Source organism: Cynara cardunculus, assembly GCF_001531365.2.
Source record: "Cynara cardunculus var. scolymus isolate 2C chromosome LG 5, CcrdV1, whole genome shotgun sequence".
Taxonomy (NCBI): Eukaryota; Viridiplantae; Streptophyta; class Magnoliopsida; order Asterales; family Asteraceae; genus Cynara; species Cynara cardunculus.
In genome coordinates, this window is record NC_037532.1 from 33,332,653 (window position 1) to 33,349,099 (window position 16,447).

Genomic DNA, 16,447 nt, shown 5'->3' on the forward strand with positions numbered 1-16,447 from the left:
TAAACATCTCATTTTAAATATAAAAAATCTAAAATATAATTAGGATAATCATTGAGTTCTAACAGAATACTTAATTATTATTTTTATAAAATGTTATATTATTAAACCAAAAATAAATTATTTCATTATTAAACTTAAATTAAATTATAATAAAAAAATAAATTAAAGAAATTATATAAAAAATAGAATTTTTGAATAGTTGATTTGATATTAACGTTGATATATAATTTTTCAAACTTTTAAGACATCTTCAAAATTATATTTTATCCAAAAATAAAATCATTATTGCTTTCTTAAAAACACATAAAATCGTATTATAACATCGACATAGATAAATAATAAAATAGAACATTAAAATCAAAATGTATCTCGCTGCATTGCGCGAGTACCCTTCTAGTTATCATAAATATATTCAAGTACCATAATATAGGAATTATCTATACCATATTATAAAACATTTGACTAAAACTTTTAAAAATAATTTTTTATGCATAAAACACTGTTTATTGATACATGTTACTTAAAATTCAAGATTACAAGTAAAATATGCATTAGTACATCTTATTAAAGCTTTATATTTGAATTCGTATAACTAACTGCGGTTAAACATAATCAAATACATGATAAACATTATTTTAAATATAAAAAATCTAAAATATAATTAATATAATAATTGAATTCTAACAGATTACTTAATTATTATCTTAAAAAATTATTTTATTAAACCAAAAATAAGTTAGTTTGTTTTTAATCAACTAAATTATAATAAGAAATTGAATTAAAGAATTACACAAAAAATGAGAACTTTTAAATAGTTAATTTGATACTAATATTGCTTATTTTTTTCAAAATTTATATTTCATTCAAAAACAAAACCAAAAACATTTTCGTTTTTCTCAAAACCACATAAAATCGCATTATAACATCAATAGAACCAAAATTTAAAACGAAACATTAAAAATTAAAATGTATCTCTTTGTATTGCACAAATACCCTTCTAGTTTTAATAGATATTTACTGAAGAGGAGCACTAATTTATATTAAATAATATAATTAATATTTTACATGAAAATTATAATACCATTATAGAAAATTAAAAGCTATACAAGATATTTACTGATAATTCAACCAAACAAGGAATAGACACACCACCATTTTGGGCCTTCTTATTAAAGGTTAGGCACCTAAAAAGCAACTGCTCTTAAATTATCACATGCATCTTGGGGATGCCTACTTTTAGCCCCTCTTTTATATCCTACTTTTGCTTTTCAACCCTAATCTACTCATTTTGTCTCTTCACCCCCTTCATTTTTAACATAGGTGTATCATGTTATCTTTTACTTCTATACAGTAAATTAACTTAACGGCGTAACATGTGTCTCTTTTGACATGTTAATGTGTGTGAAAGAGTTAAATGACGTACCTTTTATATATATATATATATATATATCATTTGTAGTAGCATACAGATGTATGATGTACACAAACAATAGACGCTATAAAGAGTTGACTAGTCATTTACGATAAATTTTCTTAGATCAAATGATATTTGATCTAGTGGTATCTAGGTACCAATTGAGCTCAACCTTCCAAAGATCAAGGTTCTAAACGTCATCAAACTTAAGGTGTGTGAGTTTATCCTATATAAATGTTATATACTTTTAAAAAAATATAGACTCTGTTGGAGTTAGAGAGAAATCCACCACTGTGAAAATATTATAGATGCAAGATATAAAATAGGAAAGAATATTTTCTTTTTTGCCAATATTATTATTTTGTTATATTATATCAACAAGATAACATGATAAAATGATTGCATTTAGTATTTTTCTTTTTTTGGACAAATTACATGAAAAAGTAATGTACTTTAACTTGATTTCTGTTTTGAGTAACGTATTTTCAAAACTTCTATTTTGGTACCTAAGATGTAAAGTTTTAAACATTTAAGTACTTAGGAAAGTAACTGGTTGAAGCATTAACTGGTTACCATGCTGATGTGACGAGTGATGTGGTATCCGACTCAGTATTATTTGCTATTCAACCCAATTTCATCACATTACTCGCCACATCTACATGGTAACTGGTTAATGCTTCAACTGGTTATCCTGGTATTTAAATATTTAGACCTTTACATTCTAGGTACCAAAATGAAAGTTTTAAAAGTACGTTATTCAAAATATGAATTAAATTAAAGTACATTACATTTTCATGCAATTTGTCCTATACTTTTGAGTCCAAGTAAACTTGTTGGCATGCATGTAGAAGAGGTCTTAATTCTTTGATATTACGGGTATTGTTTGAGTGTTCTTACATATGACAACTAGTGGTGTGCTTGTATAATGTTTATAGCTGATTTCGAGAAAGTGATTGTGAAACTGAATTAAAACTTTTGAAACTGTTAGAAATGATAATTTTACATTTACCCTAACTATTTGGTTTTCTTATAACAATTTATTAACCACCTTTATAAGTCTGATTGTTTTACCTCTAAAAGCTTAGAACACCAAAATCAGTTTTACCAAACACTACAAAACTGTTTATTATAACTCGACTTCATGTCATGCTAACAAGTTTTACAGCACAGCCAAACACTCGTATAGACTCGTTAAAACTTACAAATATAAACTCACAGATAATCTGTCTGTCACACTCTATGTGGCAATAAGATTTACCTAAAGGACTCAAACTTCAAACCTCTGATATTTGAGGGGCCAAATATGATATAAGGGAGTTTTAAGCGGTACTAAAGTTAAAATATTTGCCGGTTATATTGAGGAAAAATACTCCTTGGACACGTAAGCTGGCGGGCTCCAGCCCGAAATGTTCAACACATCAGAACATAAATACATCATTAGAAATTTAGAACTGAATTGGAATATCGTATATACTTTACTCCCATACGCAAAATTCCTTTTTATCCTGTAATCTCTTTCAATCATCAAAAGAAGTTTGGCATTAATCTGCCATTTTTTGAACCCTTGTGGCGTTTTGAACCATCTCTATCGTTGGCCACAGCTATGGAGCTTTTTCAGGAGCTAGTGTTTACGATCTCTTTATCTCTCATAGTTTCTTTGTTAGTCGTGAAGCTATTTTCAATGGCATCCGGTGGTGATGATGGGAATTCAACGGTATCGAAAAGGGTTGAAGAAAAGATAGAGAAAGAATGGGTTGTTTGTGATTCTGAAAAAGAGGAAAAAGCTGGGTACTTTGAAGATGCGGTGGAAGTTAGTAAAGATGTTGTTTGTGGAGGATATGTTGAAGCTGAATTAGGAAGTGGGTGTGTGATGGAAGACACAAAAAGTGTCGGTGAAGTTGGTGCGAGTTATGTGTTTGATGAAAGTCCTGAAAGAACCGACTTTAAAGATGCTTCTGTTGGTTTGGTGAAAAGTGGTGAGGTTAATGTCTCGGGATCATCAATACAAGAAGATTGTATGAAGTCCATTGTATTGCAACAGGAATCAATCGCCGTTGATGGTGGGGATGACGGTGGTGAAGTGAAGATCGAGGAGGGAGATGGGATTTTGTACGATGATTGGCAGGGGATTGAGACCACGGAGTTGGAGAAGGATTTTGGTGCTGCGGTGGCGTTTATGGGATCTAAAATCAGTGCTGATCGGGTAAGTTTGATTGACAATGAGGTAAAGTTGCAGTTTTATGGGCTTCATAAAGTCGCACTTGAAGGGCCTTGCTTTGAGTCGCAACCGATGGCTCTCAAGATCTCTGCTCGTGACAACTGGTATCATCTTTTCCTTGTCAAAGAACTACATTTTCATTTATCTGAGTACGAAAAGAACATAAATTGTGAGTTTTTATTAAAAAATGTGTGGATTCTGATTTGGATGTCAAGCTAGATCAAGAAAATCTTGATCATGGAAATATGAATATGATACTAAAGAACTTTTTGAGTTGAAGGTGAAACAATGTGACAAGTAGCATAGAAAGGAACTAAATTGATGGTTATTTTGCCTAAATTTGAGCAAAGGTTGATTACCAACAACCCCGACCGGCCTACACGGAACCGACCCCTTAGGAACTGCATGTGAGGAGGCATTTTCAAGCTGACTCAACGGCTGAGGCTAGCGGAGCAGTTCAAGCCCAATCTCTTGCTGGATTTAAACTTGAACCTATTGTGTTGTTGTGTGTTTGAGCAAAGTTGCTCCGTCCCTTTGCCAACTAAGCTAACCGCCCAAGGGCATTTTGCCTAAATTGGTAACATTTGGTCCTTTGTTCCATGATGTAGATACCAATGAATGTGGCCACTAATTTATTGCACTTGTTTCTTTGCATTTGACACCCTACTTGAATTTGTACTGTAGATTCGTGCGGCAACTAAATGAATAATTATGGCCTCTATTTTTACTCATCTTTTTAATTGTCTTGCCATTTCTAGATGTAATTGTAACTCAACCTGTAGTTTTGGAATGCCCTTAGCAGAAGAGCTCATCAAAGCTGTTGCTAATCTTAGGTTCTTGTTACTCTTTACAATTGGGTCGAAAAGGGGAGATCTCAAGATGGTTTCTACTTTTATCTTACGAGTTTCTGGCTTTAATATAGATAGGAAACAGGAAAACATGATAATGGAATACTTATTTGTTCGTTATACGAAAGACTACTAGAAGTTCTTGATTGTAGTAACCGATATGTGCTGTTGTAATTGCTTCATTGTTAGGGTGCATTTGGTATGTGGGAGAGGATATAGAAAAATTTGTTGTCCCAAGTTAGGCGGGACATTAGACGAGGAAAGTGGAGGACATGAGTTTGACAAAAATGCATTTTTTCTTTCCCACCAAAATCGGTCGAACAAAAATCAAGGAGAAGAGACACGATTGGTAAATTACTAAACTACTGCTAATAAAATTGAAACCTTAAAATCTTCGTGAATTCTTTCACCCGCCTACCACACTTTTGCCATCCTGTCCTTGCCAGTCCCATCCACATACCAAACGCACCCTAAGTAGTTAGTTCTGTTCTTTTCCATTATCTTTCTAGCAGAGCTGATCTTATAAGCACAATCTTGTAGAACTCACAAGAATCTCGTTCCTTGTTTTCTTGTAGCAGACTTTTTGTTTTTTTGTTTCCGTTTGTTATTTCCTTCTCTATGACTGTTAACATATCAAATTTATGGAACCTTTTATCAGGAATGCTTGGAAACGTCTAGAAAATTTAGGACGAGATGAAGCAATGGCGCAATATATTGCTCTTCTTTCTCGACATGTTCCTGATTGGATGGGAAATCATGCTTCAGTAAGAAAAAAATTATGCTATTTAGTTGTTTATTGATTCTTTCATTATTCATTTGGAATAAAAAATTTATGCACACCTACTCAGGAAGATGATATGCAAGATTTTATAGCTACCAGAATATCTGGAAAACTTCATTCGGATGAAGAAACACCAATTGGAGCTGAAAGTGAGAGGTAAGGTAAGGCTACGCTTGCCAAAGTAGCCGATAAGCTAGCTGTTGGCTGAAAACCTAGTTGTAATTAGTTGTCGGCTGAAAAACTAGCAGTAGTTAGCTGTTGGCTGAAAAATTAGTTGTTGACTGATAAACTAGCTGATAAATGATTGACGAAGCATATGATATTTTCATCATCTTATCAAGTTCCCTCTGTTTACTATCTTGAGCAGAACATTGGAGCAAATGAATCCATGCATTGATCTCATGGCTGTTGAAGGTTCAACCATCATAATAGGGGTATGCGTTTGAATTCACGACTTTTTTGTTTTGAATGATTTGTTATAACCCCCCCTCCCCCCGCGCACAAAGTAAATGCAGCGAATTCCATTTATGGGATATCTCAAAATAAACGCGCCTCTTTGCCATTTGCAGTTGGTACACTTAGTCATTTGTGAGAGGAAGTTCACAAGTTCAAATGCGCAAAGTAAAGTTGTATGAATCTTCTTTCCCTAGCCCCCACAAATCCAAGAAGCGAAGAGCCAACCTTGAGAGCCAGCTCAACTGGCTAATAAAGACTAGGCTTTGAGGTTTCTCCTTCATAGGTCGCTAGTCAGGTCTCTTCAATTCCACTGGGGATTTTCCTGACTGTTATCTTCAGGGCCCATGAGATTAGTCGGTGTGTACAAGCTGGCTAGGACACATACAGTTACCAAAAGATTAAAAATAAATCCAAGGAGCCTTGATGCACTATGTTCAGTGTTTAGCTTCCCGTGTTCTACAGTAACTTCATATCCTTTGAGAGTCTGACATCAACTAAACTTGGACCATTTCTCCTCAATATATGTTGATCCTATTTTCTTTCCTTAAAAAGGCTCTTTTTGAGGATAATTAATGGCCTAATGGGGGGTTTCAAATATTCTCTGTCACTCTAGGGAATCGACACTCTGTACACGTCTAGCTCCCCATCAGTACTCTGGGACAATCTGCACACGTCTAACCTTTGTTGGAGGGGGCATTTTGGTGTCCCACATCAGCTAGACTTTGACGATTTCTCCTCCATATATGTTCAAACCTCCCTTCTCTACTTATTACTCTTTGAAGAATAATCTAACGGGGTTTCACATATTCTCTCACCTAGATTGTAGTATTAGTGTTTCTAACATTTCGTATTTTTGGACAAATATTCAGGAGAAACAATGACGCGAAAGTTCTTCCTGGGTTGATCTTGACTCCTTGGCAGTATCTCTCACATTAGTCGATCGTCTAACTGAGAATTGCAGCATTGGCAGTCTTGTAAGATGAGGTCGCCGTTTTCGTCGACAATGAAGCATATAAGTAATAATGATGATGATATCATTTGTAAATAAAGAAGTTGTTATGTTTGGTTATGGCTAGCATTTTGGAGACAAGTGCTGGAAATCTGTTTCTTTTGTATCTAATCTATCATTATTATTGTAAGCATTATTGGTGTTACTGCTGCTGTTGGATAGAAAAGTTCCTTTGGCATTTCTATATTTCAATTTTCATGGTTAATATATATAGAGAGAGAACAAATGCAAACCATGTTATTCAACCGATCATAATTTTTCATTTTTAATGTAGAGGATGTTAATCATGGATATTATCATCTTCATTATTTTAATTTTAGAGAAATGCATGAAACAGTTTCATTAAAATTTTATTAAGTATTATATGAAAAAATTTCATAACCATATATGAAACAACTTCATAAAAAAAAGTATTATATGAAACAATTTCACAAGATTAAACAATGTCATGAAAAAATTTCATAAGATTAAACAATAAAATCGACGGATGAGGGTGGTTTGCACGGTTTGTACAAATTGGGTGGTTTGCATTTGATCGCTCCTCTATCTATATATATATATATATATATATATCATCTATTTAAAGTCTTTATTTCTTTTAACAAATTGATTTCTTGTTTTATATCTATATAATTATCTTTTATTTTTGTTTGTTTTTGAAACGACAAATTGAATCAGAGACTTTTATGAAATATTTTAAATTGATGAGGATAAATTATTAATATAATTAATGAAAAAAAAATTTGAAAAGATTTTTGCATTGAAGATGATTTATAAAAATAGGTTTTTGTTAAAAAAAATGTTAATGGAAAACTGACGTGACAAAAGTAAAAAGTATTTTAATGACTTATGCATTGGAGATGCTTAGGTTACCAATTTACTTTCATTTGATATAAGTATAAACATCACCTCCATCATCATTGGGTACCACTACCACCTCTATCTTCTTCACAACTACCACTTCTGCATGTCCACCACCATCTGCCATCTCCATGTCCTCCACAACCATCACTATCTGCCATCTCCATGTCCTCCACGACCACCATAAGCACCAGTAATCACTGTACACTGTTGTCACCACCATCGCCCCACTGTACTGGTCCTACAAGCCAGAACCATTACAGGGAGGTAAATAACGTGTCTTAGGATAGGTATGGTGTTTAGGGTCGTACCCCGTATCTCCCATCCATTCCACAAGATGTCCACCTCATTACTCGCTATGTTAAAGTAAGGGGATGTGGTATATGTTGTTCGCATCCCGACTAGGGTCGTCCCAATCTTTTTGGAGGCCTTGTCACACTCATACTAAAACTGTAAAATTTAAAAATGTTACGAATTAAAACACCAAAAATGTTTAAAATGAAAAAGTAAGAAGAATATCAAAGGGTCATTTTGTTTTTGATCAACAAATTTTGAAATTAGATAGCCGCTTTTGATTTTGAACGACATTAGATAGGTATTCGTTGAGCACATGTTGGGTTATATAAATATGAGCCCTAAGTGCAGGTAAAAATAGGCCCCAAAGTTTTGAAGGTCGTACTAAAAACCAAGATTTAATATGTTAACAGACGGTATTGATCCCAACCCAGATGGTAAGTCATCTTTAGATGATATGATATCTATATGAGATTTTGATTAACGAGTTTGACTAAGAGGAAACCATAAAAAAAATAGAAAACTAGAGAAACATGATAAAAAGATGTATCAATATGAACCACAAATTAAATATAAAATAATTATCATTTTAGGTGTAATTTGGTTTTTTTTTTTTAATTTTGATTATATTTATTTTTTTGAATAAAAAATAATTTTTTAGTTTTTCTAAGTTTCTAAAAAACCCGATGAATTATTCATTTTTGAATGAACAAGTCTCTGAACTATTTTTTTTAGTGAAAAAATCATTAAACTTTCTTACTTTGAATGATTAAGTCCTTAAACTATTTTTTGAATGAAAAAATCATTAAACTTTTTTATTTTGAAAGATTAATTTCTTGAATTTTAAAACAAATAAACCATCAAACTATTAATAATTGGTTAACTATATCCTTTTAACCCAAAAAAGCTACGTGAAACTGACTATAAATGTTTTAGAATAAACCAATAGGCATTAAATGAAAGAAAAAAGAACTAAGTACTATATTTTACTTTGATGTGGAGCCCACCCCAAGATGAGTGCTCTCCTATTCCGACTTCCCCAGAGCCTCCGGTAGCACAGCCGAGACAGCGACGGGTTCTCTGCCCCTGCGTGGTCATGACTTCTGCTCATTGCATACCTTGATCTACTACTGCACGAATAGCATTTCCCGCTGCGGTTGAAGGAGGCCACCAAACCAAAGGGGAGTTCTTTGCTTGCTTTTCCATAAATTAGTTTTATCATTCCTAAAAGCTACGTCATTCAAACCCTACGCAAACACCGTTATCACTCCTCATCGTTGTCTGTTCTCCATATCGCTTATCATGTTGTTGGCATTTACCATCGATCTCCCTCTTTTTGATATGTTTTTTTTTATCTTTTTTTTTCTTTATTTTATTAGATAAAAAACAAATAAAAAAGAGGGAGATTGATGGCAGTGGCCAACAACATGATAGGCGATATAGAGAATAGACAACGACGTGTGAAGATCGAGGAGTAGGATATGGGTGGTGGTGGAAGAAGAACCTCAAAGTAAAATAGTAAGAAGAACCTGTATTGCTGGTGGAACAATGAATATATTGATGGTGGAACATAAGAACCTCGAGGTAAAAATAACCTAAAAAGAATTTACGGTGACCTTTTTTTAATGTTTAGTTTTTTTAAAATGGTTTGTTAAATTTTTTAAATAAGTTTGCAATGATAAAATTTATAAAGATCTGATTTATGTAACTCATTCTAAGTTTTGCGAATAAATTTATTCAAATGTTTAGTTGATTTATGTTATTTATAATTATCATATAATAAAAAATATTAAACAAGGGTAATCTAGTTATTTTAACAGTTTAGTCCTGTCCTGTTCAGATTATCAAACGTAAAACAGACAATTAGTCCAATCATGTTCAAATATATCAAATAATTAGTCGTGTCCAGTCCTATCCCGTCCCGTCCTACCCAATCATGTCCCGTCCCATCCAATCTGCTCACCAAAAGCTATCTTAAGAATAAAGTTGTAACCTTTCATTAACCAGTCATCGTGAGTTTGTTTGACAGTTGCTGAATGGTTTGGTTTTGATCAACAAATTTTGAAATTAGATAGCCGCTTTTGATTTTGAACGACATTAGATAGGTATTCGTTGAGCACATGTTGGGTTGTATAAATATGAGCCCTAAGTGCAAGTAAAAATAGGCCCCAAAGTTTTGAAGGTCGTACTAAAAACCAAGATTTAATATGCTAATAGACGGTACTCATCCCAACCCAGATGGTAAGTCATCATTAGATGATATGATATTTTATGAGATTTTGATTAACGAGTTTGACTAAGAGGAAACCATAAAAAAAAAAATAGAAAACTAGTGAAACATGATAAAAAGATGTATCAATATGAACGACGAATTAAATATAATAAAATTATCATTTTAGGTGTAATTTGGTTTTTTTTTATTTTTTAATTTTGATTATATTTATTTTTTTGAATAAAAAATAGTTTTTTAGTTTTTCTAAGTTTCTAAAAAACCCGATGAATTATTCATTTTTTGAATGAATAAGTGTCTGAACTATTTTTTTAATAAAAAAACCATTAAACTTTCTTACTTTGAATGATTAAGTCCTTAAACTATTTTTTGAATGAAAAAACCATTAAACTTTCTTATTTTGAAAGATTAAGTTCTTGAACTTTAAAACAAATAAACCATCAAACTATTAATAATTGGTTAACTACATTCTTTTAACCCAAAAAAGCTACGTGAAACTGACTAGAAATGTTTTAGAATAAACCTAAATTAGTTTTACCATTCCTAAAAGCTACGTCATTCAAACCCTACGCAAACACCGTTATCACTCCCCATCGTTGTCTGTTCTCCATATCGCATATCATGTTGTTGGCATTTACCATCGATCTCCCTCTTTTTGATATGTTTTTTATCTTTGTTTTTCTTTATTTTGTTAGACAAAAAACAGATCAAAAAGAGGGAGATTGATGGCAGTGGCCAACAACATGATAGGCGATATAGAGAATAGACAACGGCGTGTGAAGATCGAGGAGTAGGATATAGGGTGGTGGTGGAAGAAGAACCTCAAAGTAAAATAGTAAGAAGAACCTGTATTGCTGGTGGAACATAAGAACCTCGAGGTAAAAATAACCTAAAAAAGAATCTCGAACTAAATTTACGGTGACCTTTTTTTAATGTTTAGTTCTTTTAAAATGGTTTGTTAAATTTTTTAAATAAGTTTACAATGATAAAATTTATAAAGATCTGATTTATGTAACTCATTCTAAGTTTTACGAGTAAATTTATTCAAATCTTTAGTTGATTTATGTTATTTATAATTATCATATTATAAAAAATAGTAAACAAGGGTAATCTGGTTATTTTAACAGTTTAGTCCCGTCCTGTTTAGATTATCAAACGTAAAACAGACAATTAGTCCAATCATGTTCTAGTTGTATCAAATATAGAACAAACAATTAGTCGTGTCCAATCCTACCCCGTCCTGTCCTACCCAATCATGTCTCGTCCCATCCAATCTGCTCACCAAAAGCTATCTTAAGAATAAAGTTGTAACCTTTCATTAACCAGTCATCGTGAGCTTGTTTGACAGTTGCTGAATGGTTTGGTGCAGAATGATTAAGTGGTTAGAATGATTAAGAAGCTCTCATGATATAATGTAAAATGAAATGTAATTGTTTGGTAATTATTTACAACGAAATTAGAACATTAAATGGTTAAGAGAGGCTCATGATACAAAATTATTCAAAGTGTTTTAAAACCATTAAGAGACATAATTTTTTTTTTTGCCAAACAAGATTCACCTCTTAGATACAAAATTATTCAAAGTGTTTTAAAACCATTAAGAGACATAATTTTTTTTTTGCCAAACAAGATTCACCTCTTAACAATTTAGAGACTGTTTTTTAATAACACTAGTAAGAGGTAAACAAACAATTCCTTAATATTTTCAGATATTGTTGTACGGTAACGGGTATACTGGAAAACGGGTTTTCGAATTGAATACCAGGACGGGTTTATCCGACCCGTGTTCGGCTCATTTTGAGGAGGGATAGAAAATGGTGTTTGAAAAAAGTGGCTAGGTCGGACCGTATATAATTTCGTAGGCCCAAATTGAGGCGCACAATCCATCGGATGTAAGAGATCTGATGAAATTCGATCGCCGGCGACGTTATAACGATTGATTTGGATCCTAAACCGACGATTTACTTCATTGTTCAATGGGCGTTGTAATTGAGAGCGAAGTTTGGGAAAATAATCAGCCTCTGTCCATTTTCATATTCTTATCATGCTTACTCTCAGTCGTTTGTTTACCTCACAATTCAAGCAGGATTTCCACAGTCTTCGATCAATCACTGCCGTCTTCTTTGCTTCGTTTTCAGAGAAATTTTCTTCTCCTGTTTTGTATCTCCTCAGGCAAGCAGTTCCCCTCCATTGTCATTTTCAGTTCTTCAGTTTGCGTGAATAGCATAAGTGAACATTGTAAAAGTAAATGCACTTAAAGATGAAATCTAACTCGAGTGAGATCATTAACAAGGGAAGGATGGTCTACTTATGGTATTTGTTGATGTTGATTGTAGATTTAACATTCAACTTCACTCAAGTTTCATTTTTTTTTTAATTTTCGAGCTGTGATGATGGCGAAAACTCATTAATTATTGTTTGTTCTTTAGAAATAACTCTTGATTCAAGATGTGTTTTAATCTCATTATTCGATTTTGTGAAATTTTCTTTCGCTGAACGAACATTTACTCAAAATTTGAATGATCTTACATCTATTAAAACTTGGCTTGGTAGAGCAGATCATGAAACCAATTTCTTGGAACGTCTGAGATTGTTTAAACTTGAAGTTCAACACTTTTGGTGGGATATTTAACTAATTGAAGCTGATTGTGCTATACCTTATACTTGCACATTTTAGATCCCCAGATGGTTTTAAGTCTATTTTCTGAGCATGTTTGATTTGAAGCTGTTCCAAGCGAGTTATGCTTGTGTATATCGAAGTCACTGTTATTGAATTGGGTAATGACTCTTTATGTTTGCTTCTTTAGTAATGGAAGGTATGTGGTCAGTGTTTGGGGAGTACGAGATGGCATACTTTGGTGCGAGTAGGGAGCAAATGGTGTCGTATCTCATCATTGGTTGTGTATCTGCATTCTTTGTTGGGACTTGCTTAGGCATGCTGTCTGACTTAATGTACGTCCTATTCATTGATATTTCCCGTTAGGTTTTTCTATAGTTAATGTTGTTACATGAGCATATTATCAAAGATGTTGGATGCAAGGCAAAAAATTGCCGGTTGGAAAGTTCTGATTACCTTAGAAATGGTTACATATCTAAACCTGAATGACTACAATGGACAAAGTACGTCAGCCATAGTATGATATTGTTAGGAATAATCTTTGAGACAGGACTGCAACATAAATCAACAAGCCAGTCAACTATTTTTAGAATTTAGACTTGTATTCGTGTTTTTGGACTATCAGATATTAGTCACCATTCAGATGTTTATCATTGGCCCTGCTTACTTCTTCAAGATGTTGGTAATACACATTGAATCTAGTTATGGACCTTATGGTATCGAAATTGCTTGGCTAGTATGTGGCAAGTGATGCCCATTTCTTGTTATTATTATTTATTTACTTCATTGTTTTTCTTTCATAGTACTGATAGAGTAAGAGATCCTCCTATGTTGCTTCATATCAATAATCAAGTTGTTTAGAGCAAATCAACTATGCATCTTAACTAGTATCCATAGTCCATACAGTTCGGTAGTTGTTTGCATGGGATATTACATGTTTGACATTCGTTCTTAATTTCTTATGCCTGTTTTTCTCAGAGGTCGAAAGAAAGTTTGCTTGGTGTTTTGCATCCTGCACCTTCTTGTTGCTGTTTGGAAGAGGCTTTTCTCACATCCAAGCATTCTGTTAGCAAGTATTTGTCTCTCTCTGGCCAGTTCAATATTTTTATTTGGTTTTGAGACATGGATGGTGGTTGAGCATGACAAGGTTTGTGGTTTTTCACATCTCAATAATTGTTGTTTTAGTTAGAAAATTTCTACCTGGTACAATTCCAATAATATGTTTCACCCTACCCTTTCCTCCTCCTGACCGACATTGATAACTACAGATATCTTGTTATTCTTTGCAGCTAGGCCACAGGCTAGATTCATTGAATGAAATGTTTTGGCTGATGACCTTTCTTGAGTCTGCATCTTTAATTGGTAGCCAAGTACTTGCAAATTGGTTGGTCAATAACGACATTGAGAAAAATGTGGTTTCTCCTTCCACTTCTACTGCATTACTGGCACTCATCAGTATCGTTTTCATCACACGAGGATGGAGAGAGTCTCCACCATCAACATTTAAGGAGTATCGGGTGTCATTGAGTACACATATCTTCTTCGGTAAAGACATTTCTCTGTGTGTGTGTGCTTGAAGTATAAGGAACCATATGCAGCCTTTGGAATTGTGAATGAGGACACTTTCAAATGCAATAGAATGTGATTCCACAGTTCCACTTTTAGGGTCGGATTGCGTTCCTAGATGCATATAAACTGCCAAAAGCTTGCTGCTTGAGAGTTGAGTTTTCATATATGATGAGGCTGTGAAAAAGTTACCTCACATGTCTTGTATGATATATTGTAGAGGGTATATGTTCATGAGATAAGTTTCTCATAAATGTAATACATTATTTGCAGATAAAAGAATATGGTTGTTGAGCTGGGCACAATGTTGCGTTCAGTTCTCTGTCGCTGCATTTTGGATATTATGGGCCCCAACCATAGTGGTATGATCTACATCTTACTCTCATTTCACCAACATCAATGGAATGTGTTCTTTAGATTACTATTTCAGAAGTCGTGACGAGGAGTAGTGTATAATCTAGTAGACCCTTAATCTGTATATTTGCCTAAAAGTGTTGTTCCGTAGAAAGACCTACTTACATGTCTTATATTATAGATTATGAATGTACTTGATTTTAGTTCAAGTTTGTTCTGGACTTCACATGGGTTTCAAGTGCCAATTTGTTTCAATGAAAAGTTCATTTATACTTCATTTGGTGATTTTGAAGAATATATTGTCTAATCTATCTAATAAATGTTGATTTCAGGCTGATGGTCGAGAAGTTCATCTTGGCGTCATATATCCTTGTTTGCTGGGAGCTCGAATGTTAGGAAGTACGATGTTTCCATGGTTCATAAATGGACCATTGCCCCTTCGGACTGAGGATTGCCTTGTATATGCATTCATTATAGCAGGCCTTGTTCTGTCCATGGTAGCTTATGATTATCAGGTACTTAATCTCCAACAGGTTCTCCAAATGGAGAAAGTGATGAGTTTGGAGTTTTTTTTGCTCCAGTAGGTCCTCCAAAACTTTCTTCAAAATGAAGAAAGTAGGAAAGAGAGAGAGAGAGAGAGAGAGATTTTCAAATTTGGAGGACTCCCCAAAATTAAATTTTGAAGAGAGAGAAATGATTTTTCTACTGTTCCCACCAATGAAGTTGAAAGTATTATCATTTGATATAAAATTTATTTGAAAATTTGTTAGGACGATAAATCTTTTAAATATTCTAATAATATAATTAGTGTTGAAATCTTAAAATGGAGAGAAACCGTTGGAGTTGAATGGAGTTCTCTTTGGAGATTTTCACTCTTGCTTCTCCAATTTTAGAAAAATTATAGAGAATCTGTTGGTGATGCTTGTATTAATTCTTTTGTTGAAGATTACATAATGATAGCTCTTGAGATGTGGTTTGTCGGCTATTGAGTTAAATAACTTGTGCAGGAAATCGGAATTCTTGTAGGACTCTTTTGCTTGTTTCATGCATGTATTGGCTTGGTTTTACCTTCTTTGGCCAGATTGAGAACTTTGTAAGCTATCTTAATCATTTTCTTTCTTCGATAATATTTTAACAACCCGTCCCACATGGGTTTTGTAACTTTCTTATAAGCTCAGTTCTGGGCTACCAATGACTTCCATCATGGTATTTAGCTGATTTGAAGGTTATTGGGCCAACCAGTTTTTTTGGGCTATGGGAATTCCTCATATGCACCCTAAATTCCGTATTTATCATTTTTCAATTAAGTGAGGAGTAATTTCCGAGTTTTGCTGATTTCATATACAGGTATGTGCCAAACGAGCTGCGTGGAGGAATGATTAGCCTTTCTCTAGCTCCTGCAAATGCAGCAATTCTCTTGTGTCTGATTCAGGTATGTATCTAGATCAATACAAGTTGGCAGATGATTTGGAAAATTAAAATATGCCACTTAATATAGTTTTCAATTTGGTATTAAACCCTCCATTCCATGAAAATTGCACCACTTGACATATAGTTTAAGAAAACTGTGACTGACTGTTAATATCTGTAATACCTTTAAATAAAGATAAAATAGAGGAACTTGTGGACTCAAACCCGAGAGAACCCATCTCAACGTATTGTTTCACATTATTTCATCTAAGGTTATGATTTAAGGTATTGTTTCATACATATATATATATATATATATATATATATATATATATATATATATAGGAGCGATCAAATGAAAACCACTCCAATTTGTAAAAACCGTAAAA

The 16,447-nt window shown here is 33.4% G+C and overlaps 2 protein-coding genes across 4 annotated transcripts in view; both read left to right on the plus strand.

The window, feature by feature from the left end:
• Positions 1-2,885: 2,885 nt before the first annotated feature.
• Positions 2,886-6,918, plus strand: LOC112513259 (acyl-CoA-binding domain-containing protein 3-like). Of its 3 annotated transcripts, none has more exons than XR_003069270.1 (5): positions 2,886-3,736; positions 5,139-5,244; positions 5,329-5,422; positions 5,629-5,695; positions 6,587-6,918. XR_003069270.1 is itself a non-coding variant. In XM_025119469.1 (5 exons), the coding sequence occupies exons 1-5, from the start codon at positions 3,018-3,020 to the stop codon at positions 5,894-5,896; spliced, it is 1,047 nt and encodes a 348-aa protein (XP_024975237.1). In that variant the 5' UTR covers positions 2,886-3,017; the 3' UTR covers positions 5,897-6,573. The 3 variants fall into 3 exon arrangements, 2 of the variants coding, with proteins under 2 accessions (XP_024975237.1, XP_024975238.1); XM_025119469.1 differs by lacking the exon at positions 6,587-6,918 and adding an exon at positions 5,831-6,573 and having other exon boundaries at positions 5,329-5,417; XM_025119470.1 differs by having other exon boundaries at positions 2,887-3,736; positions 5,329-5,417.
• Positions 6,919-11,982: 5,064 nt separating this feature from the next.
• Positions 11,983-16,447, plus strand: part of LOC112512674 (molybdate-anion transporter) — a 5,616-nt gene continuing 1,151 nt past the window's right edge. The window contains exons 1-8 of the mRNA XM_025118758.1: positions 11,983-12,283; positions 12,919-13,063; positions 13,707-13,875; positions 14,018-14,273; positions 14,568-14,656; positions 14,981-15,163; positions 15,656-15,741; positions 15,996-16,080. Coding sequence (XP_024974526.1) covers positions 12,088-12,283; positions 12,919-13,063; positions 13,707-13,875; positions 14,018-14,273; positions 14,568-14,656; positions 14,981-15,163; positions 15,656-15,741; positions 15,996-16,080 — 1,209 coding nt within the window. The 5' untranslated portion in view covers positions 11,983-12,087. The remainder of the gene's footprint in view (positions 12,284-12,918; positions 13,064-13,706; positions 13,876-14,017; positions 14,274-14,567; positions 14,657-14,980; positions 15,164-15,655; positions 15,742-15,995; positions 16,081-16,447) is intronic.